At 38.1% G+C, this 17,295-nt stretch overlaps 1 protein-coding gene across 3 annotated transcripts; it reads right to left on the bottom strand.

Moving 5' to 3' along the window:
• Nucleotides 1–6,463: 6,463 nt before the first annotated feature.
• On the bottom strand, nucleotides 6,464–17,285 carry LOC147864254 (GDP-mannose transporter GONST1-like). 3 transcript variants are annotated; one of them, XM_087320027.1, is made up of 11 exons: nucleotides 17,151–17,285; nucleotides 15,855–16,037; nucleotides 15,608–15,772; nucleotides 14,081–14,297; nucleotides 13,857–13,996; nucleotides 13,634–13,763; nucleotides 8,068–8,166; nucleotides 7,799–7,953; nucleotides 7,564–7,680; nucleotides 6,870–6,967; nucleotides 6,464–6,792 (listed from the first exon to the last, which is right to left on the bottom strand). In XM_087320027.1, the coding sequence occupies exons 2-11, from the start codon at nucleotides 15,863–15,865 to the stop codon at nucleotides 6,749–6,751; spliced, it is 1,176 nt and encodes a 391-aa protein (XP_087176153.1). In that variant the 5' UTR covers nucleotides 15,866–16,037; nucleotides 17,151–17,285; the 3' UTR covers nucleotides 6,464–6,748. The 3 variants fall into 3 exon arrangements, with proteins under 3 accessions (XP_087176153.1, XP_087176155.1, XP_087176154.1); XM_087320029.1 differs by having other exon boundaries at nucleotides 14,081–14,286; XM_087320028.1 differs by having other exon boundaries at nucleotides 15,855–15,959.
• Nucleotides 17,286–17,295: the final 10 nt, after the last annotated feature.

The raw sequence follows: 17,295 nt of genomic DNA, 5'->3' as shown, positions 1-17,295 counted from the left end.
ATTTCAGTTAGTCCTTTAAAGGACTTGTATAAATAGTGTTGTTGAGCACATTGTATGTACAAAGAGTGTTTTAGTGTTTTTGGAATATACACGTTTCTGTGTTCTGCTCTAACTCTGTCTCTCTCATGTAAGATTTTCATTAAACTTGTGTTTGTATTCTATTTGGTTGAGCCGGTTTTGTCTTAGCTTCTGCATATTTACTTTTACATGGTATTAGAGCACGAGGGTTGAGAACCTCGGCAGCCAACAAGCATTTTCTAACGACAAACCCTAACACCCGATAAGAACAGACAGAAGAAGGATATGGAGTGAGGAATGGCTAGCTCGCTCCCGACGGAGAAGCTCGATAGATCCAACTATGCATCTTGGTAGTACAAGATGCACCAGTACCTTCTTGGGCATGGTTACTTGAGCTATGTCAACGGAGCCAACGATACAACACTTGATCCGACACACAGGGGCTTCCCAACTTGGGAACAAGCAGCAAGCAGAGTTATGTACTGATTTGCCTCCAGTGTCAAAGATCAGCTATTGAGCCATATTTGGGATGCCAAGACGCCGAAGGAAGCTTGGGGAAACGTGAAAAAGGTTTTCACCGCAAGCACCACGGTCTAGAAGTTGCAACTCCGATAGGAGTTGAGCAATGTCTGATAGAGAGACATATCGGTGGCCGACTACATGGCCCAAATAAAAGACATCTGCGACACATTTGCCTCTATTAACATGTCCGTTGAGGAAGATGAGATGGTGTGAGTCTGTCTCGGGGTCCTGCCGTCGAAGTTTGGAGCATTCCGGACGGCAGTCTGTACAAGGGAGAATACCCCCTCATTTTTCGACCTATAGTTGATACTTCTAGTTTAGGAGAACCACGTGGGTGCGTCAAGGAGTACGCAAACCGACAACAAGATATTGTACACGGAGGTGGAGAGGCCCCGTGGTCGTGGCGGACGAGGCGGATCGGTGGAAGTGGCCCAAAGAGCCGAACCGAAGGCACAAGGATGGTGCTCACAACAGTTCCGAACCCTCCACAAGTAGGGGAAGTCAAGGTGGTGCTGGGAGCCGGCGAGAGAAGACCGCAATGGACTCTTGGTACTATGCCCGGATGGGCCACACAAAGAGCGAGTGCTGGAAGAAGCGCGCAGATTTGGACAAATACGAATCTGGCAAGGCCGGTTGAGGAAGCCAGGAAAGCTCGCACTATGTGAAGGAATTGGAAAAATCCGATTCTGGAAATGGAACAAGCTCAACCTTTGTGATGAAACACAAGGCTAATTCGATGAAGAATACCACTTCCAATTCGAAGGAAGTGTCATATGTTGACTCTGGAGCGTCGAACCATATGACGAGCCACGAAGAATGGTTTTCATTCCTGGAAAAATCGGAGCAACTGAGAGTTGTCGAAACCGGAGACGACACTTCTCATACCATCGAGCACATTGGTGAGGTCCCTCTCAGTATGTTAGGCAAAATGGAAAGCTGATGAATGTCCTACATGTCCCGACAATCACAAAGAATCTCGTGTCAATCAAATAGATTATCGATCAAGGGATTCAGGTTCGGTTTACACACCTTGAGCACTTCATCGAAGAAGAGGGCAAAGTCATCGCGCAAGGGCGCCGAGACGGGATGATGTTTATCCTCGAAACGAATGATGTTGGCATCGCTATGTTTGCAAAATGATAGAAAGTCGAGTCGGACATCGACTTGTGGCACAAGCGGATAGGCATCAACTTTCGTAAGCTTCACGAGCTATAGTCGAAACACGTGGTTTCCATACTGCCAAAGTTCAATGGTCGGAAAGGCCAAATCTGTGAAGCGTGCCAACTTGGGAAACAACATAGGCTTCTATTCCCCAACGAGAAGAATCGGAGCCGGAATCGTCTTGATCTCATCCATTCGGATGTGTGGGGACCAGCACAAAACGTGAGCATCGGTGGGAGTTGGCATTTCATCTCCTTCATCGACGATTTCACCGGGCACACTTGGATCTATCTAATCGAGAAGAAAAGTGAAGTCTTCTCCTGTTTTCGGGATTTGAAGAACCTTGTCGAATGCGAGACCGGAAGAAAGATCAAGTGTCTGAGATCGGATGGCAGGAAAGAGTACTTTTCCAACCAATTCACGAGCTATCTGCAAATGAAGGGAATCCAACGGGAATTCTCCCACATATACACGCCGGAGCAAAATGGTGTGGCCGAGCGTCAGAACAGGACGCTGGTAGAAATGGCAAGGGCGATGCTTCAGGAGAAACACATGCCCAAATTTTATTGGGCCGAAGTGATTCAGACAACCTTCTACATCCAGAATCGGATATTTGTCTTAGGGACAAAGGTGTCATCACACGAACTGTATTTCGAGCGGAAGCCGAATTTGGCACACGTTCGGGTGTTCGGTAGCATTGCATATGTGCATGTACCAAAGGAAAAACGGAGGAAGTTAGACGCAAAAGCTGAAAAATGCATTCTTGTCAGCAACTCGGATGAATAGAAGGGTTATAAGTGTTATAACCCTCGATCGAAAGAGGTCCAAGTTAGCCGAGATTTCACTTTCGATGAATCAGCATCCTTGTACTTCTCCCCACCCGTACTTGAGCCGATTGTTGTGGAAGATTCGATGGAATCCGGAACAAAGAGAAATGTCTCGGAATCCAAGCACCCGAATAGTCTGACTTCTCTCCGGATGAGTGGACCAAATCCGGACTAGTTGAGTCAGAGTGGTCAAACGGATGACAAGCCGGCGAGTAGTGAAGACTCTGTCATGCTCTCCTCACGCAAGGAACCGAGGAGATGGTTCACGCACAAAGAGAAGAGGAAGAAGAAGATGCTAGAGTATGACACTAGCAGAGTTGATGAGCGATTCTGACTCTGGCTCGAATGAAAAGAAACCTCTAAGGAAGAGGTCGAAGTCGGCTGAGAAGGCCGTGAAATCGGTGAATCTGGAATTGTGCCGATCCACCCGCCAAAAGAACCTCGTGAAGAGGTAGGGGTACAATGAATATATGGTGCATCATTATGCGTACATGGCCAAGGTGGCAGTTGTGCATGAGCCGAAGAGCTATGTTGAAGGAGCAAAGGATCCTAACTAGCAGACGGCCATGAAGGAAGAAATGCACACACTCATGGAGAATGAGACGTGGGATTTAGTAGACGTACCAAGAGGAGTGAAGCCGATCAGTTGCCGATGGGTAAACAATGTCAAATACAATATTGACAACTCCGCCAACCGGTACAAGGCTCGGTTAGTGGCCAAAGGCTACGCGCAGCAGCATGGCATCGATTACGATGAAACGTTCGCGCCGGCCGCAAAGATGACGATAGTCCATGTCTTGCTTGTGGTGGCAGCAATGAAGGGGTAACATCTATATCAGATGGATGTAAAGAACGCATTCCTACAAGGTTGAGGAATAGGTGCATATGATTCAGCCCCCCGGATTTCAGTCAGGCATGAATACATCGGCAATGTGCCGATTCAAGAAGTTCCTCTACGGATTCAAGAAAGCCCCATGCACCTGGAACACAAAGATCACGCAGAGACTGCGTCGGATGGGGTTTGCTCCGTCGAAATCAAACTCTTCACTTTTCATCCGTCAAGGTCGGCACGGACCGGTGAGCATATTGGTCTATGTTTATGATCTTGAAAACATCACATTAATAGCACATCTCAGCCACATAGTTCCTCAAGTATGAACCCAATGTTTGTGATCCAACATCCCTTAGATACATCTAAGCTTCTAATATCTCATACATTCGAGAAGAAAATTGATAGCTCTATAACAAAATATATAATCACAGAAATGTTGCCTCATGTGCATTACCAGGGTATGGGCTTAAGTCATGCACTATAGCCAACTCTATTATTGTTGTGGATTCGTTGATAGTATGCTTACTATATATTATTGGAACCACATACAAGCAATGGAGCAATGGCTACTTCTACCTTCTAGAATTTGTACCTATTTAAGTGGGTCAAAGTACCCCACCCTCTCAATAGCTTCTCTTGCCTTCAATGGCATGTTAACACATTGTAACAAGTATTTGGGAGTGGATGTGGAATCAATAGAATCTAGCTCAAGTAAGGCAACTCTCAAAGTGCAACAAAAAAGCTAGTGAGAAATGTTTACAATATTTGATAGGATACCAAGAATCGTTGAAGTCCATACCTTCTCGAATTGCAACCTTTCTTGATCCACGATATGTTACTCTAGTAATAGTTTTTGTCATACATAATAAATTGACGACTACTTTTTTTCTCATACATAATGTGTTTCATCTTCATATGTGTTTTCAGAGTTCCAATACCCAATAACACAATTGAGAGGATTTTGGATATTGATTTGGTTCACAAAGTATTGGAAAAAAATTATGTAGTTTTTGTTCCAAACTTTATTGATAAAACACGTGAAAGAAATCATACAAAACTGGAGGATATTTGGGAAAGCTTAGGTGTCAATAAACCTTCTCAAGAATCAATGTCTTCTTCACAATTAGAAATGGAACAATTTATGAGATTTCCTCGAGCAAAAATAGATACCGATCCACTTCAATGGTGGTTCAACAACAGGTTTGCTTCACATTTCTCAATTATATTTTTAACATTTTTCATCAAATTTGTGCAAAACCAATTTCAAAAATGTTTGTTTACATTTAAACCAAGTTTGTGTTACCTCGAATCAGAATGTACAAGATGGCGTGTGACTATTTAGCAATACCGGCATCATCAGTGTCTTCAAAGGAGACTAATTCTGAAGCAAAATATAATTTTCAAGGCTGAAATGTGCATTAGGTCAACACTCAAATGTTTCACTAGCTGAAGACTTTAGTAAAGTGTATAATGAGTTGGATATAGATGTGGAAGATATTGCTATGGAGGATGTAGTGGACTATATGTTGAGTAAACAAGAACATGTTTTTAATTACCCTTTTTTTTTTTTAATTTCAAACATTATAGTTTCATACTCTTGTCATTCATATTTATAAATTATCACAAGACTTTTTGGTATTTTCTAAAGTCTTCATTTTTTTATGAATTTTGATGTTTTTTATGCTTCGTATTTAGTTATTTGTTTAATTATTTGACAATTTAACTTAATTGAGGTCTTAGACAAGTGAATTTCAGAAGTTGATTGAAGCTATCAATCTACGGCTTTAAGAAGGCCGATTACTTTACAATCAATCCTTGTTTCTCATAAGGAAAAACAAATATGACTACTCATTACTTTACAATCAATCCTTGCAATGGAAATCGAGACATGAAGATATCATTAAAACATTCTTGGGGATGGCAAGTTTAGGACACCCAGAGATGTACAAGCTCAAGTTGCTCGTGGAATTGCAAATTTTGCTAAATGTGAATCACATCAAGTTGTACAAGGTGAGACTCATTTTGTTTTTTCAGCTTATTCTAATTTATAATATCATGTCAATGTCAATAAGTTTGATGATCTAAATGACGGAAAAGGATATCATTTTCTTCTAAATGTTGTCTTTGAGATTCTTTGATTTGGTCCTTTTTACAAAATCTAACATAGAAAGAAGACTTCACTAAGGTCGAGGCCTTCAAAGAGCTAGCTCAAATATTGACAAAGAGTGATCGTAAGGACATTTGTGACTATACATATCGAGCTATTTGTGCCACTCCAACACTGCAATCAAAGCTTACAAAATTGAGAACCCCATCTTTTTTATTGCTCATAGGACACAAACGTATATCTTAGCATGTCAATACTATAGATAATGATCCAATGATATTGTAATATTTTAAACTATATTCAAATTATAGAACCCTCAATTTTTATTCTGGATGTATGATCCCACATGCAAAGCTTTTAGTTATCTAGAAGGTAGAGCTCATACTACATTGAGCTCCTATAATGGAGATATAAAAAACAAAATTCATATGTACATTAGTGTAAGTTATATTATTTTGGCTCCTATTATGGTAAGATTTCCTCCATGAGATACCTTTTTGCTAACATTTTGTAATTTTTGTGAAAAAACTGGTGAAGTTTAGTTTTGGCCTCCAAATTCCAATTAAGTTTTGTACCATTCTTTGATATAGAACCTTTTATTTATTGTTATATGTCATAATGATTCATAATGCATTGAGAAAAAACATTGATAATGTGTTTCATACCAAAACCAAAACCGAACCGCAAAACCGCGATTTAACAATTTAACGGTTCGAAAACTTCTAGAACTATTTGGTTCAGGTTTGAAATTTGTGTAAACGGTTCGGTTTGAACAGTTTTGGTTTAGACGGTTTCGTGGTTTGGTTCAGTTCGGTTTAGGTTTCAACTTCTCCTTAAGAGTTCGGTTTGAACCGGTTTGGGTTTGAGACTTCCGAACAAAACCGTTGCCGATTGTTACTTCAAAATAAGCATTCCAACATTATAGTCACATTTAGAAGGGCCATGAGTCACAAATTAAAAAAATGGTTTCAATAGTTCAAAAAACAAAAAACCAGGTGCAACAAGCAGTTTTTTCCTGTTTCTTTTGTTGCATATGAATTTCATAACTCTCTACCAAATCTCAATATTGAGAATGCATTGCCCTTGCAGTGTCGGGGTTTAACTACAAAACATGTACATGTGCCACTCACTTTACAAGACTCGACCAAACCGTCCATGACTTGCAAAGAATTACGTAGTGTTAAAAAACTTAAATCACTTCATATGAGTAAGATAAGGGATCGATGATGTGTTGTTACCCTTCATCCTTTTGAATGGCATTAAGTGATGCAGAATCACTTCTTATGATAATTTTGCTCTTGCAAATATTACCCCAGCAAATAACCCTAAACATTAGAATGAAAGTTATCAAAACCATGAAAACCTTTAAAATATTCTTATGCAAGTGTTATATATTGCTTACCAAAAAAAATGCTCAAAAGATTGGGGAAGCTAACAGGAACTTTAAACATGAGAATTCCTACAATTGATAAAGGGATCTTGTTTAATGAACCGACCAAGCTGCAAAAACACAAACGCAAACTTCAGAAGACAGTACTAAAACATATAGACCAAGAAGCAGTATTTGAAGCTTAATGAATACACAATAGATGATTGGAATTGTATTCCATTCCCAGCATAAAGTACAATCTACTTGTGAACACTAGTCAAGATTTCTCCATTCATTCAATGTCTAGCTCTGTTTCTCTTTTGAAGGATCAAAAGGATAAAGTATGATCTACTTGTGAAAACTAGTCAAGATTTCTGTTTCTCTTTTGAAGGGTCAAATGTACTATGTACAATACAGCATGTTGGAGTCCATGTAACAAGGCCATTGAATTATCATAGTTTACTAAATCTAAATGTTCACTTCTCGAATTTAAGACAGACTGTCCAAGGGATCAGCAAACTGGATGAAATAACTTGCAGCATAAAGTCACATGCGACACTCCCCAGAATTCCTAGGCAAACTAAATTTTTATAATATGCACATACAATGACAGTCAACGCACCTACACGTGAGAGTGCACATATGACATATCGATCTTACCAATTATGCTAAATAACACAATGAAAAACAATGTATATACACTGAAAAAACTTGGGTCTCCTTATACCTGTAAGTAGTAGGACCAGTTTGATGTAGAAACCACATGGATGTAAAACTGATTGCCAGCCCAAATACTCCACTCAATGTTGAAAGAACCCAAAACATTGGAAGCTTTAGGACAACTCTATTAAATCCCAAATATATCAAATGTCACAAATCCACCTTGACAATGGAAAAAAAGCTCTAGATTGTTTCCATTAACAAGTTAATAAGATAAGCTCAATAATGATGTTTCAACTTACGAATTGTGAAGGTACTCAGGCTCTTTGAAGATAATAACCAAAGCAAGCCCAAGTGGTAATGAGAGAGAGTTATTCAAGAAAACCATTGAAAATTCACTAAGACTTCCAGACTTTGTCGCTTGCTTGGCTAAATCCATCACTTTCCTCAAAGTCAACTGTCACATTTTCATAGCCAAAGGATACAGGAAAGAAGAGACAATCATGAATCTAGGGTTTATTAAAGCAACCATGCAGCACTTTGTAATACATTCTATTAAATTTTCACAGACCGAATATGCAGCTGTTAGAAAACAGTTGACAATCTGCCATGCATAGCCAGTTCTGTGGAAAGAAAGATCTGTAAATCCTCCACAAACTGCAGACACAACCTGTCAAATAATCAGTAGTACACATGATTATTATATGATTGTGTCAACTACCATTTCTCTTCTTAATCAATTACTTCAAAATTAACTCAGATCTCATTTATGGATGTGGGAGATTACACTATTGGTAAGATAATGAGACTATTTTGGTTGACATGTGCTGGCATACATATAGGAGTATTTCATAACATTTTGTTCATTTACTTCTTTTCATGCAAACTCAAACTAGTAGAATTCAAACATTCAGAGTGGGATCAACAATCAGGTGCTTTATGATGGAAATTCTGAATCCAAATTGCACCAAATATGGTAAGACATTTCTAGAATAATAGAAGGGAGTACAATGCCGTCTAATTATACTCATCTCCTGGAAAGAATGATGTAAAATAAAGTTAAACAGCCTCCATACAAAGCCTCATCATCCATGGACATCCTATTGATCTTGTTCAAGTTCAGACTCTGCATATACTCGTGGTGGCTAAGTGTGTATTGATGCATAACAGTTGGTAATGCATCAGAATGCACATTTGTACCTTAACCATATGATGAATACAAACCACAGAAACCTTGTCATAACTTAACAAAGATGACTGATCTTCCATTTTGGTCTTAGACATGGACCAATTTTGGTCTTAGAAGACCTTAATATAACATTTCTTTCTTTCTTTCTTGGTTTATGGACAAAATGCATTCTTGTCAATAAGGCAGACAAAAACAGCATGGCAGCGAGGCTCTCAGAGCTTCCTTTGGTTATCATACACCTTATCTCCTCTCCTATAGTTCCACTGTCTGAGTTCTCCTCTGCATTCTTCTTTCCCTTCAATTTTTGTGCCAAGGACCAGGAAATCTGTCTGCCCAGTGAGTAATAAACAAAAACAAAACATAGAAAAACAAGTAGAACAATGCAGTTGCACCTAGAAGACACCAGAATGTTATCAAGAATGCCTGCCCATTATAACTACAAGTAGCTTCAAATTATTGGTAAGAAAAGTAGGAGCTTTGGGTTTCCTAAAGATAGATAAAAATAAATGAGGAGCATTGTAAAATTTCTCGTGGTATGACCCATGTCCATTGCATTCTGGTACTTCTAGTATATACTGTTTCCTACATTCCTCTGTAGTAAAACAACTCATGATGAGTTACCCATGTGTGAGGATATGACATTCAAAAGGGTTCCATATAAAGCTGAGGAGTGAGTTCATGAAGTTAACACTTATCCAGATTATCCTTGTACTTTCTGGTAACTACATTTTCTGGCACTTCTGGTAGCTGCTGTTTTCTGCATTCCTTTGTCATAAAATAAGAATGTTACATATAAGGGTGTGAGTGTTCATGAGGGAGTTGCCCATGAGTGAAGACATGACATGACATAAGCACCTATCTCCAGATTATCCTAGTTCTTTAAAGACTCCGCAACCACATTTTCTGAGCAAACAAAACGAGGAAATTACTTAATGTAAGGAGATCGTTTTTATAATTGACAAAAAGCTAAACTCGCACGACTTTCAGAGAATGCGAAACATGAATATGAAGCCCATGTGTCCATGGTGTGCATGATCAACCATAAATATCTGATGGTAAAGAACTTGACCCATACATGACAAACCTATAATCTGCCATGATTCTGCTAACTATTGTGTAGAAACTAGAGAACGTACAAACCATCAACACAGAGAGACAATGTGGTGTCTGCACAATCAACACAGAAACAATGGAGAAGACACCGTATACTGCATTAACTACATAACCAGTCTCTTGGGGTTAGTTGATGTTGTTCACACTTGATTCCCTCACCATATTTGACTCATCCTAACAAACAGCCCAGCAACCAAGCATAAACACACTTTTGGCACCCCCACTACGCGGGATGTAAACATATTTGAAAGGGCCTACAGTCTTTCTGCACAAATTCTGAATCTATCCCTAGTTCCAAACATGCTATCTTCTCTTATACTTTCTGTCATGACATTCTAGAGTTAGTTGCTGGTATTCTCATCAGCCATAGCCACATCCCCGCATGCAAATGAGTTTTCTTCAGCTGATTCAAAATTCAGTCTTTATTCCACATAATATTGAACAATCCAGTGAAAACAGGATAAAATCATCCTATCCATTCTCCAGATTTTGTGCCCTCAACAGGTTCTCCATAAAATCCTTTGCTCTGAACAAAAGCAAAAAAATTCTTGTCCACGCTCTCAAAGCCAATGTGACAGCTTGTCCAGAACATGCTTTTGTTGTTTCATCATGCTTTGTGATTGGTGCATCGAACCACCGGGGTTATGAACAAGGAGAGTTCATAAAAGAAAGGGGAGACAAACGACTACGGACAAGAGATGCAATAGCACAGGATTAAAGATGCAGAATTGAGAGACAATATACAATAAAACTATGTTCTATTTTAATAGGGAATACAAGATTTAATTTATCAATGTTATTTATTTGCAAGGATGACACTTTATCTCTGCTAAAATCCGGTTTGAACCCTTGACTTTGATCTTGAGAGATGAAAAACCTTTCCCACTAAGTTAGCTTGATCAATTGATTGTTAGATGAATGTATTTTCCTTTATGTCTAGATGATTCAATTCTGTCCCTTTAAATAGGTGTTCCAATAAGAGTGGATGTTTGTGTGAGTGCATGTGATGCAAGCGATTATGATTATCACTTGATGCACATGTGTTATTGTGTGATGCATGAAAGCTACATTGCTCATCTGAGTCAGCATGCATGCAATAACGCATGACATAATTACATTTATCCGGATTACCCTTGGTGGTTTATTTGTGAGGTTACAGGATCGAGTCTCACAGATGACACTTGAAGAAAACTTGCAATACTATTTAAATTTGTTTTCACATCATGAAGCAAATGCTTCATGACACCACTATCTGTATACACTCTGTTACATTTGTAGATCTTTCCCTCTTTATAGAGTCTCCTAAACGTAGGTATTGAATCCTGACAAACACACATGAACCCAATGTTCTATGCAAGTTGCGAACAGCTGAATCCTGACAAACATACATGGACCCAATGTTCTATGCAAGTAGTCATCAACAGCTATCCCACCACATTCTGAAATATGTCACTACATCCCCATACATAACATTATCATCTAAGACCTTAGTTGACTCGTTTGGACCGAAAATCTGTTCCTGCAGAAGAAGCCTTCCGGGATGCTGATGTTGTATTCGCAGCCAAATCTCATCCGATCTCCAAATATTGGAGGATGAACACACGAGTTTGTGTCTGGAACACTACCCATGTCATCCCACTTCTGGCATACCTCACATTTTTCAGATTAGTTACCACCCAGACCAGCTCCCACAGATGTTGGAGGTCAAGCACGAACGCTAAGCTTGACAAACTACAGCATTTCCAGCATCCCCCCGATACAGAAAGCTGACGTGCAAGAATTGAGCCAGCTATAAGTCAGCAATGACTAAAGGATCTTCCTCGTTGCTCGAGAAATCATCATCCTCAGGAGATCTAGGTATGTTTTATGCAGAGCATAAGTACCACTACACTTAAACGTTGCCTTCTACTTCCTGTTTGATCCTTCAAATTGACATTTGAAGCCTTTGCTTCCCAACATCCTTCTTCTTCAGATTTTGGAATGCCTGTCTTTGTCCTACCAATGCCTTACAATTCCATGTTACTGGACTCATGGCGAAATCAATCCTCTTAATCTCCTACCATGGCAACTAGAATCCACAAGTACTTTGCCCCTCTAGTTTTCTTTTCACACAGTAAGGTAGAAACCTGTATTTCAGCTCATCCTCATATGACCATCATTGTAAGCTATCCTTTGGCTTCATATATAAATGGCTTATACATCCAAAATCGAGGAACTAGAGCCTAAGGTTCTAATACCATGTCAAAAGAAAGCTGAAGATTTAAATAAATAGCAATCAAAGCTTAACATTGCATTGTTATAATATCTACCAGTTGAAAGATCCCTTTCTATAGCAATTCTCCCCATATTCCCTTGGGCTTTTGCAAATTGAGGAAGTGTCTGTTTGTTGTTCAGTAGAGCATCACATCCATCATCAGACTCTCAGTGATAATTGCAACCTTGTGCAATGTCCTTTGTATTGTCAGTGAGCTCGTGATTTTGTATCTTAGTGTTATATATCAATAGAATACACTAATAAAAATAAAAATAAAACCAAAATAAAAGGAGAAAGAAAGAAGAAAGTTATACTCGTGTCTTTTAAGAGGCCAAAAAGGCCTATAAGACCAAGTAAGAGATTAACATATTCAAATGTTTTCTTGTCTTTAAGAACAACCACCCAAAATAAATATAACAAAACATAGGGTACTAAAAGCATCTAGATATTTAAGAAGTTAAGATTCTGAACTTAGACTGGAAGTTCTGCCTTCAAAAAAGAAAAAACGAAAGAAAAATACGTTAACTCCTTTTAAGAGGCCAAAATTGCCTCTGAGACTTAACATTGTATCTCATCTTTGAGAACAAACCAAAATAAATATAAGTAAATTAGTAAAACTATCAAACCAAACAAATACATGAACAGGAAGCCCATGGGTCTGGTTAAAAGGATCCTCAAAATCATACGACTTATAGGAAGATGAAAATATATGATTGGGAAGCCACCAAATCCACAGCTGGCATGACCCTCCATATCTGAAGAGAAAGAACCTAGCATACAGGATAACCCAAAATCTTCCATAACCATCATCCCAACAAGGGTCACACACTTTCAACAAATGTATGGGGAAGCCAACAAATCTTTTCGAGTCTCAACTACTTCATGCAAATATGCTCTTGTGTTAACTATCAGATAGGTGCCTAATTTCCCGTGCATTTTCTCGCAGCAATCCAAGTGTTTGTCCAGGGAAATAGATCCTCCATTGATGATTCTCAAGGATGCTTGTACAAGATCAATGGTGGTCATCTTTTCTATATTGTTGGTTATGCCTTTCTACATTGAAGGGGAGGTTGCCTTTGTCTTCAATGGTACATATGGATTAGAGCTTAAGTTAAATGGTGTCCACCTTGAGCTAAATATTGTAAACATTTTAATTACAAGTAGTGACACAATTAGAAATCATGTGATGAAATTTAAAAAGCAAAGAACATGAATAACATATGCATCTTCATGCTATAGCCAAACAAAGTGTGATACTCATGACATGCAGTAGAAATCCTTCCCTGTCAAATGCAAAAGCGTAAAAGGTGATGGCTAATAAGATCATTGCATGTTGAAGACAATTTCTATGTATGAATTTATGTTGCATACAAAAACAAACAACAAAGCAAACAAAAATCTACTCCCCAAAGAAAGCCTAAAAGTTGCAATTAAAAACCATGTCTGACATACTGCGTGATTAGAAATTAAATTGCTTTGTAGATCTTATTTTTCACCAGCATTATAATGTTGCTACCTTCAGCTCCATGCATAAATGCAGTAACTTGTACATGTCCAACATATCTCTAGAAAAGAATATACCATCAAAAAGAGGGAACCCCACACTTTGTTGTTATGTCGTTTATTAAATAGATAAACCTCTCCTACAGCAGTGATGAGATTTGTAACATTCTTCAGTATTGTGACCATTGCAACATTCATGTACTTCAAGCTGCCAAAGTCAAATGTTTATACTCCATTATATGAATTCTGAGACAATACTCAATAATTTTTAGAAATAAAGTTCCTGTGATAGAAGAGTCACCTGAAAATACTAGAAACAAGCATTCCCACAAAAATGAGATTCACAGGAAACCATATGAAAATAAGCTTCCAGGTAACAGGTTCGGTTGTGATGAGGCCAGAAGCACTTAGTGTATAAACAATCACAATGCTCACAAAATTCTGAAGAGCATAACATGTCAAACATTAAAATTCCATCTTACCTTTGTAAACATGTATGAAAGCTTGGAATTCTAATATAATTACCTGATAACACATCAATGATATTCCTGCATTAAAATCATAGTTGGATAAGACAACTTTGTTTAATAAGATCATACTACAAGAGCAAATGCAGTACGCTATCCCTGAAATCAGCGTCTGGTTTCGCCATTTCGAGAACATCCTCTCCCTAGCAGGCTTCTCAATTGTACCATCTTCTAAATCCTCATAAGATCTTACAGCTTTGGCCCCTGAAAATCCCCTGGAAAAGATATCAAGTCAGATTCTAGAGAGATACAAGCCCAATATCCAAACTGCATAGTGTATCCAACTACCCAAGCCCTTCACGCAGGCCTCTTAAGCTTGCCACACTTCAAATTAAACGTGATATTACTTAAGCTTTTCCCTATTGCACGTGATCTACTGTGTATGGAAGCAATTGTTTTAAGAATCAATGCTCATACTAACATCCCTATCAAATTTTCAATCTTCTTGTTAGTTTGTCTTCAACACCAACTCAGTGAAGCACAATGGATTTTGTCAGCCTATCAATTACATCTCGCATGAAGCATATAATGCCTTCTTACTGAGAAATTATAATCTATGATACATCCAGTTCTTAGCATAGAGCAAAATCACGGTACTATTTTTTATAATGGAATACCATGAATGGATGAATAAATAGAGAGTCAGGAATCTAAGCATGCCCATACAAACAGAGTCTAAGAGCACACTGTGGGTGGCATAATGAATTGGAAATCCAAAGCAGTACCACTCATCTCTATGCTAAAGACAACAGTGTGACTCTGCTTTGTGGAGCAGTAAGCTTCAAAGTTCTGATGAAGAAATCTTGAAAGGTAATTTACTTATTCTTGGAACTTTTCACCCTATAAATTTGCTTCAATGAGATATAATTTGTGAACAGCAGCACCCTTATCACATCTAATTATACAGAAAATCACAATGAATATTTACCATTTACGCTTGTTCCTTCTTTAGAACTTTTGGAAAGAATTGTTCATTTGCCCCACATTTTCTTCTTTTGTATTTTTTCATCTCACATTGCTTTGGCCTACACAATGGCAGCATTACACTACTACAATTCTTCTCTCTTCCATAATCTTGTCACAACATAAATTTTCATGTTCATGGGCTATGCTTGGTTATACCATGGTGGTGGCAACTACTACATGGTGAGGCCAGATTGTGGCTCATCATCTGATCCTCTGGCACTCTTTCTCAGTGGTGTACCACACCTCTGTGTTTCCAAGTTTGATTCCATCCATGTGAGTCAAGTTTGTTTCTGAACTTGCCAAACAAATGGAGATTATGAACCATCTCAACATGTCTTAGATGATTTACAATAACCAATTATATCATGAGCAAACCCAAAAGAATACAATTAGCAAACTCAAAACATACTCCTCCAATGGTCAAAGTTATCTTAGTCTAGCTGAAATCATTTCCACCCCTTTGGACTCTAAGAGATGTTAAAGTTTAAACATATATTGCAACACTACAAACTTCCATACTTCTGTTGCATTCCAATAACACAGAAGACAGATAACAAACCTGTTGCTTTTAGATCCTCTTGAGGGACTTGATGTTTTTCCATCTGATTCTTGAATGAGTATGCCAGTTCCAAAATGTACTCCCTCTTGAGATACATCCTCAGTCCCAATTTGCTCATAATTAAAAGTATCAGTTGCAGAATTGGAAGGCCATAATGATGTATTCCTAGATCAACAAATAAATATCCACTCATACAATTCTTTCAAAATAACTCAGAAAATGATTAAACGAAAGGACAATATTCTACCTTGTACTCATCTTTGTCCTACTTATGCAGGAAGAAATGAAAATATTGTCCAATTGAAAATATGTTGACGGGTGTAATCATGAATCCATGGGCAGGCTTGAACACCTTATCCGGAGTAACAGAGCCACATAATCAAAGATGACATATAAATACTCTGTTTTCTTGGACATTTCCAATCAACTCCTGAAAAAATATGAAAAAATTTACATTCTAAAGGCAAATGCCTTCATATGGTATAGATTTTCTTAGACTAAATATATTTAGAACTCAACGTGCTCACTCTCTTTATGACTAAACTAAAATCATACTGCATGGATTGTATAAACTACATATCTGTAGGTCTATAAACACTAGCTCTCTCTGCAACCGAAGTTAAGGTTGAAAAAAAAAAAGAACATTACAAAATCAGAGTACCAATCCTTTAAGTTAAATTTCCTGATAGTATGGTGGTATATGGTCTATGAGTGCTGAAGATATTATTACCTTGGAATAATTCTATCTAGAGGACATTATATACTTATGATGACACTGCATTGTCAGCTATCTAAGGAAAGAAGCTGATTTGGATTGATTCTATTTCAGACCGAGCTTGTCTCAGATAGCTGTTTTTTTTTTCTTCAAATATAACTTTTGGCGCTTTCTCCTTTACTCAGCTAGGTTTCTTAACTGTCCATTACAGCCCCTTATAAATTGCCTTTGTTATCTGTCTCCTCAAGAGTTGCATCAATCTATTAAACCCACCTCAGCCCCATTTTGGCAACCACAGATGTGCATCCTCGTAGATGCATATATATATGATAATGTAAAGATATAGAGAATGGTCTTCCTAATGGTGATCCAAGAACATGAATTTGATAGTGACGACAATATAGTGTCATCAAAGGGGAAAATTCGGAAGAGATCCCCGGGCTTAGATAAATTGAAATTTCAACATTTTCTATTTCCAGGAATTTAAATTTGGATTACATATATAAGCAATTATATATTTTGTCAAAATATTTGAGTGAGCATTAGGATGTGTTTCGAATTGTTTGATTAGTGTATAATGATGGAAACTTATCCAAAATGTTTCAGTAGCATATAGTAATGGAAATGTATCCAAACTTCATGTGTGCGCTTGCATCATGTACATTTGATGGGTACAACTTTGGTCCCATGAGTCATTTTGGTGTTTTGCGTAAGTAAATCTTACAATTCCCTTTTGTCTGTCACATTAGAGCTATACCCTAGCAATAAGCGTGTGTTTCTATTCTATTACATGGACACGCCAAACGTAGGTAATATCTCATTGCTCACCTGAGATCACCTGCAGTCGAAAATGCAACCGCATTCCAAGATATTTGGTAAAGAGTGAAGAAATGGATTGAAAACAGAAACCACACGCCGCAATTGATTGTCGAGTATGGTCTACTACTACTGTTGAGCCATCATCGGTCTGCTT

Source organism: Azolla caroliniana, unplaced genomic scaffold (genome assembly GCF_043228905.1).
Source record: "Azolla caroliniana isolate FFs.n. ecotype wild unplaced genomic scaffold, voAzoCaro1.0.p SCAF_5, whole genome shotgun sequence".
Taxonomy (NCBI): domain Eukaryota; kingdom Viridiplantae; phylum Streptophyta; class Polypodiopsida; order Salviniales; family Salviniaceae; genus Azolla; species Azolla caroliniana.
The sequence above is the reverse complement of the archived record's forward strand: the minus strand, read 5'-3'. Positions and strand labels throughout refer to the sequence as shown.

What these genes read in the sequence shown, in the direction of transcription:
- LOC147864254 (XM_087320027.1), bottom strand. An exon ending in GGGGTTCCCTCTTTTTGATG is followed by an intron (nt 8,167 to 13,633) that starts GTATATTCTTTT and finishes ATTATTTGACAG; the next exon opens with GTTGTGTCTGCAGTTTGTGG. An exon ending in TTCTAACAGCTGCATATTCG is followed by an intron (nt 7,954 to 8,067) that starts GTCTGTGAAAAT and finishes AAAATGTGACAG; the next exon opens with TTGACTTTGAGGAAAGTGAT.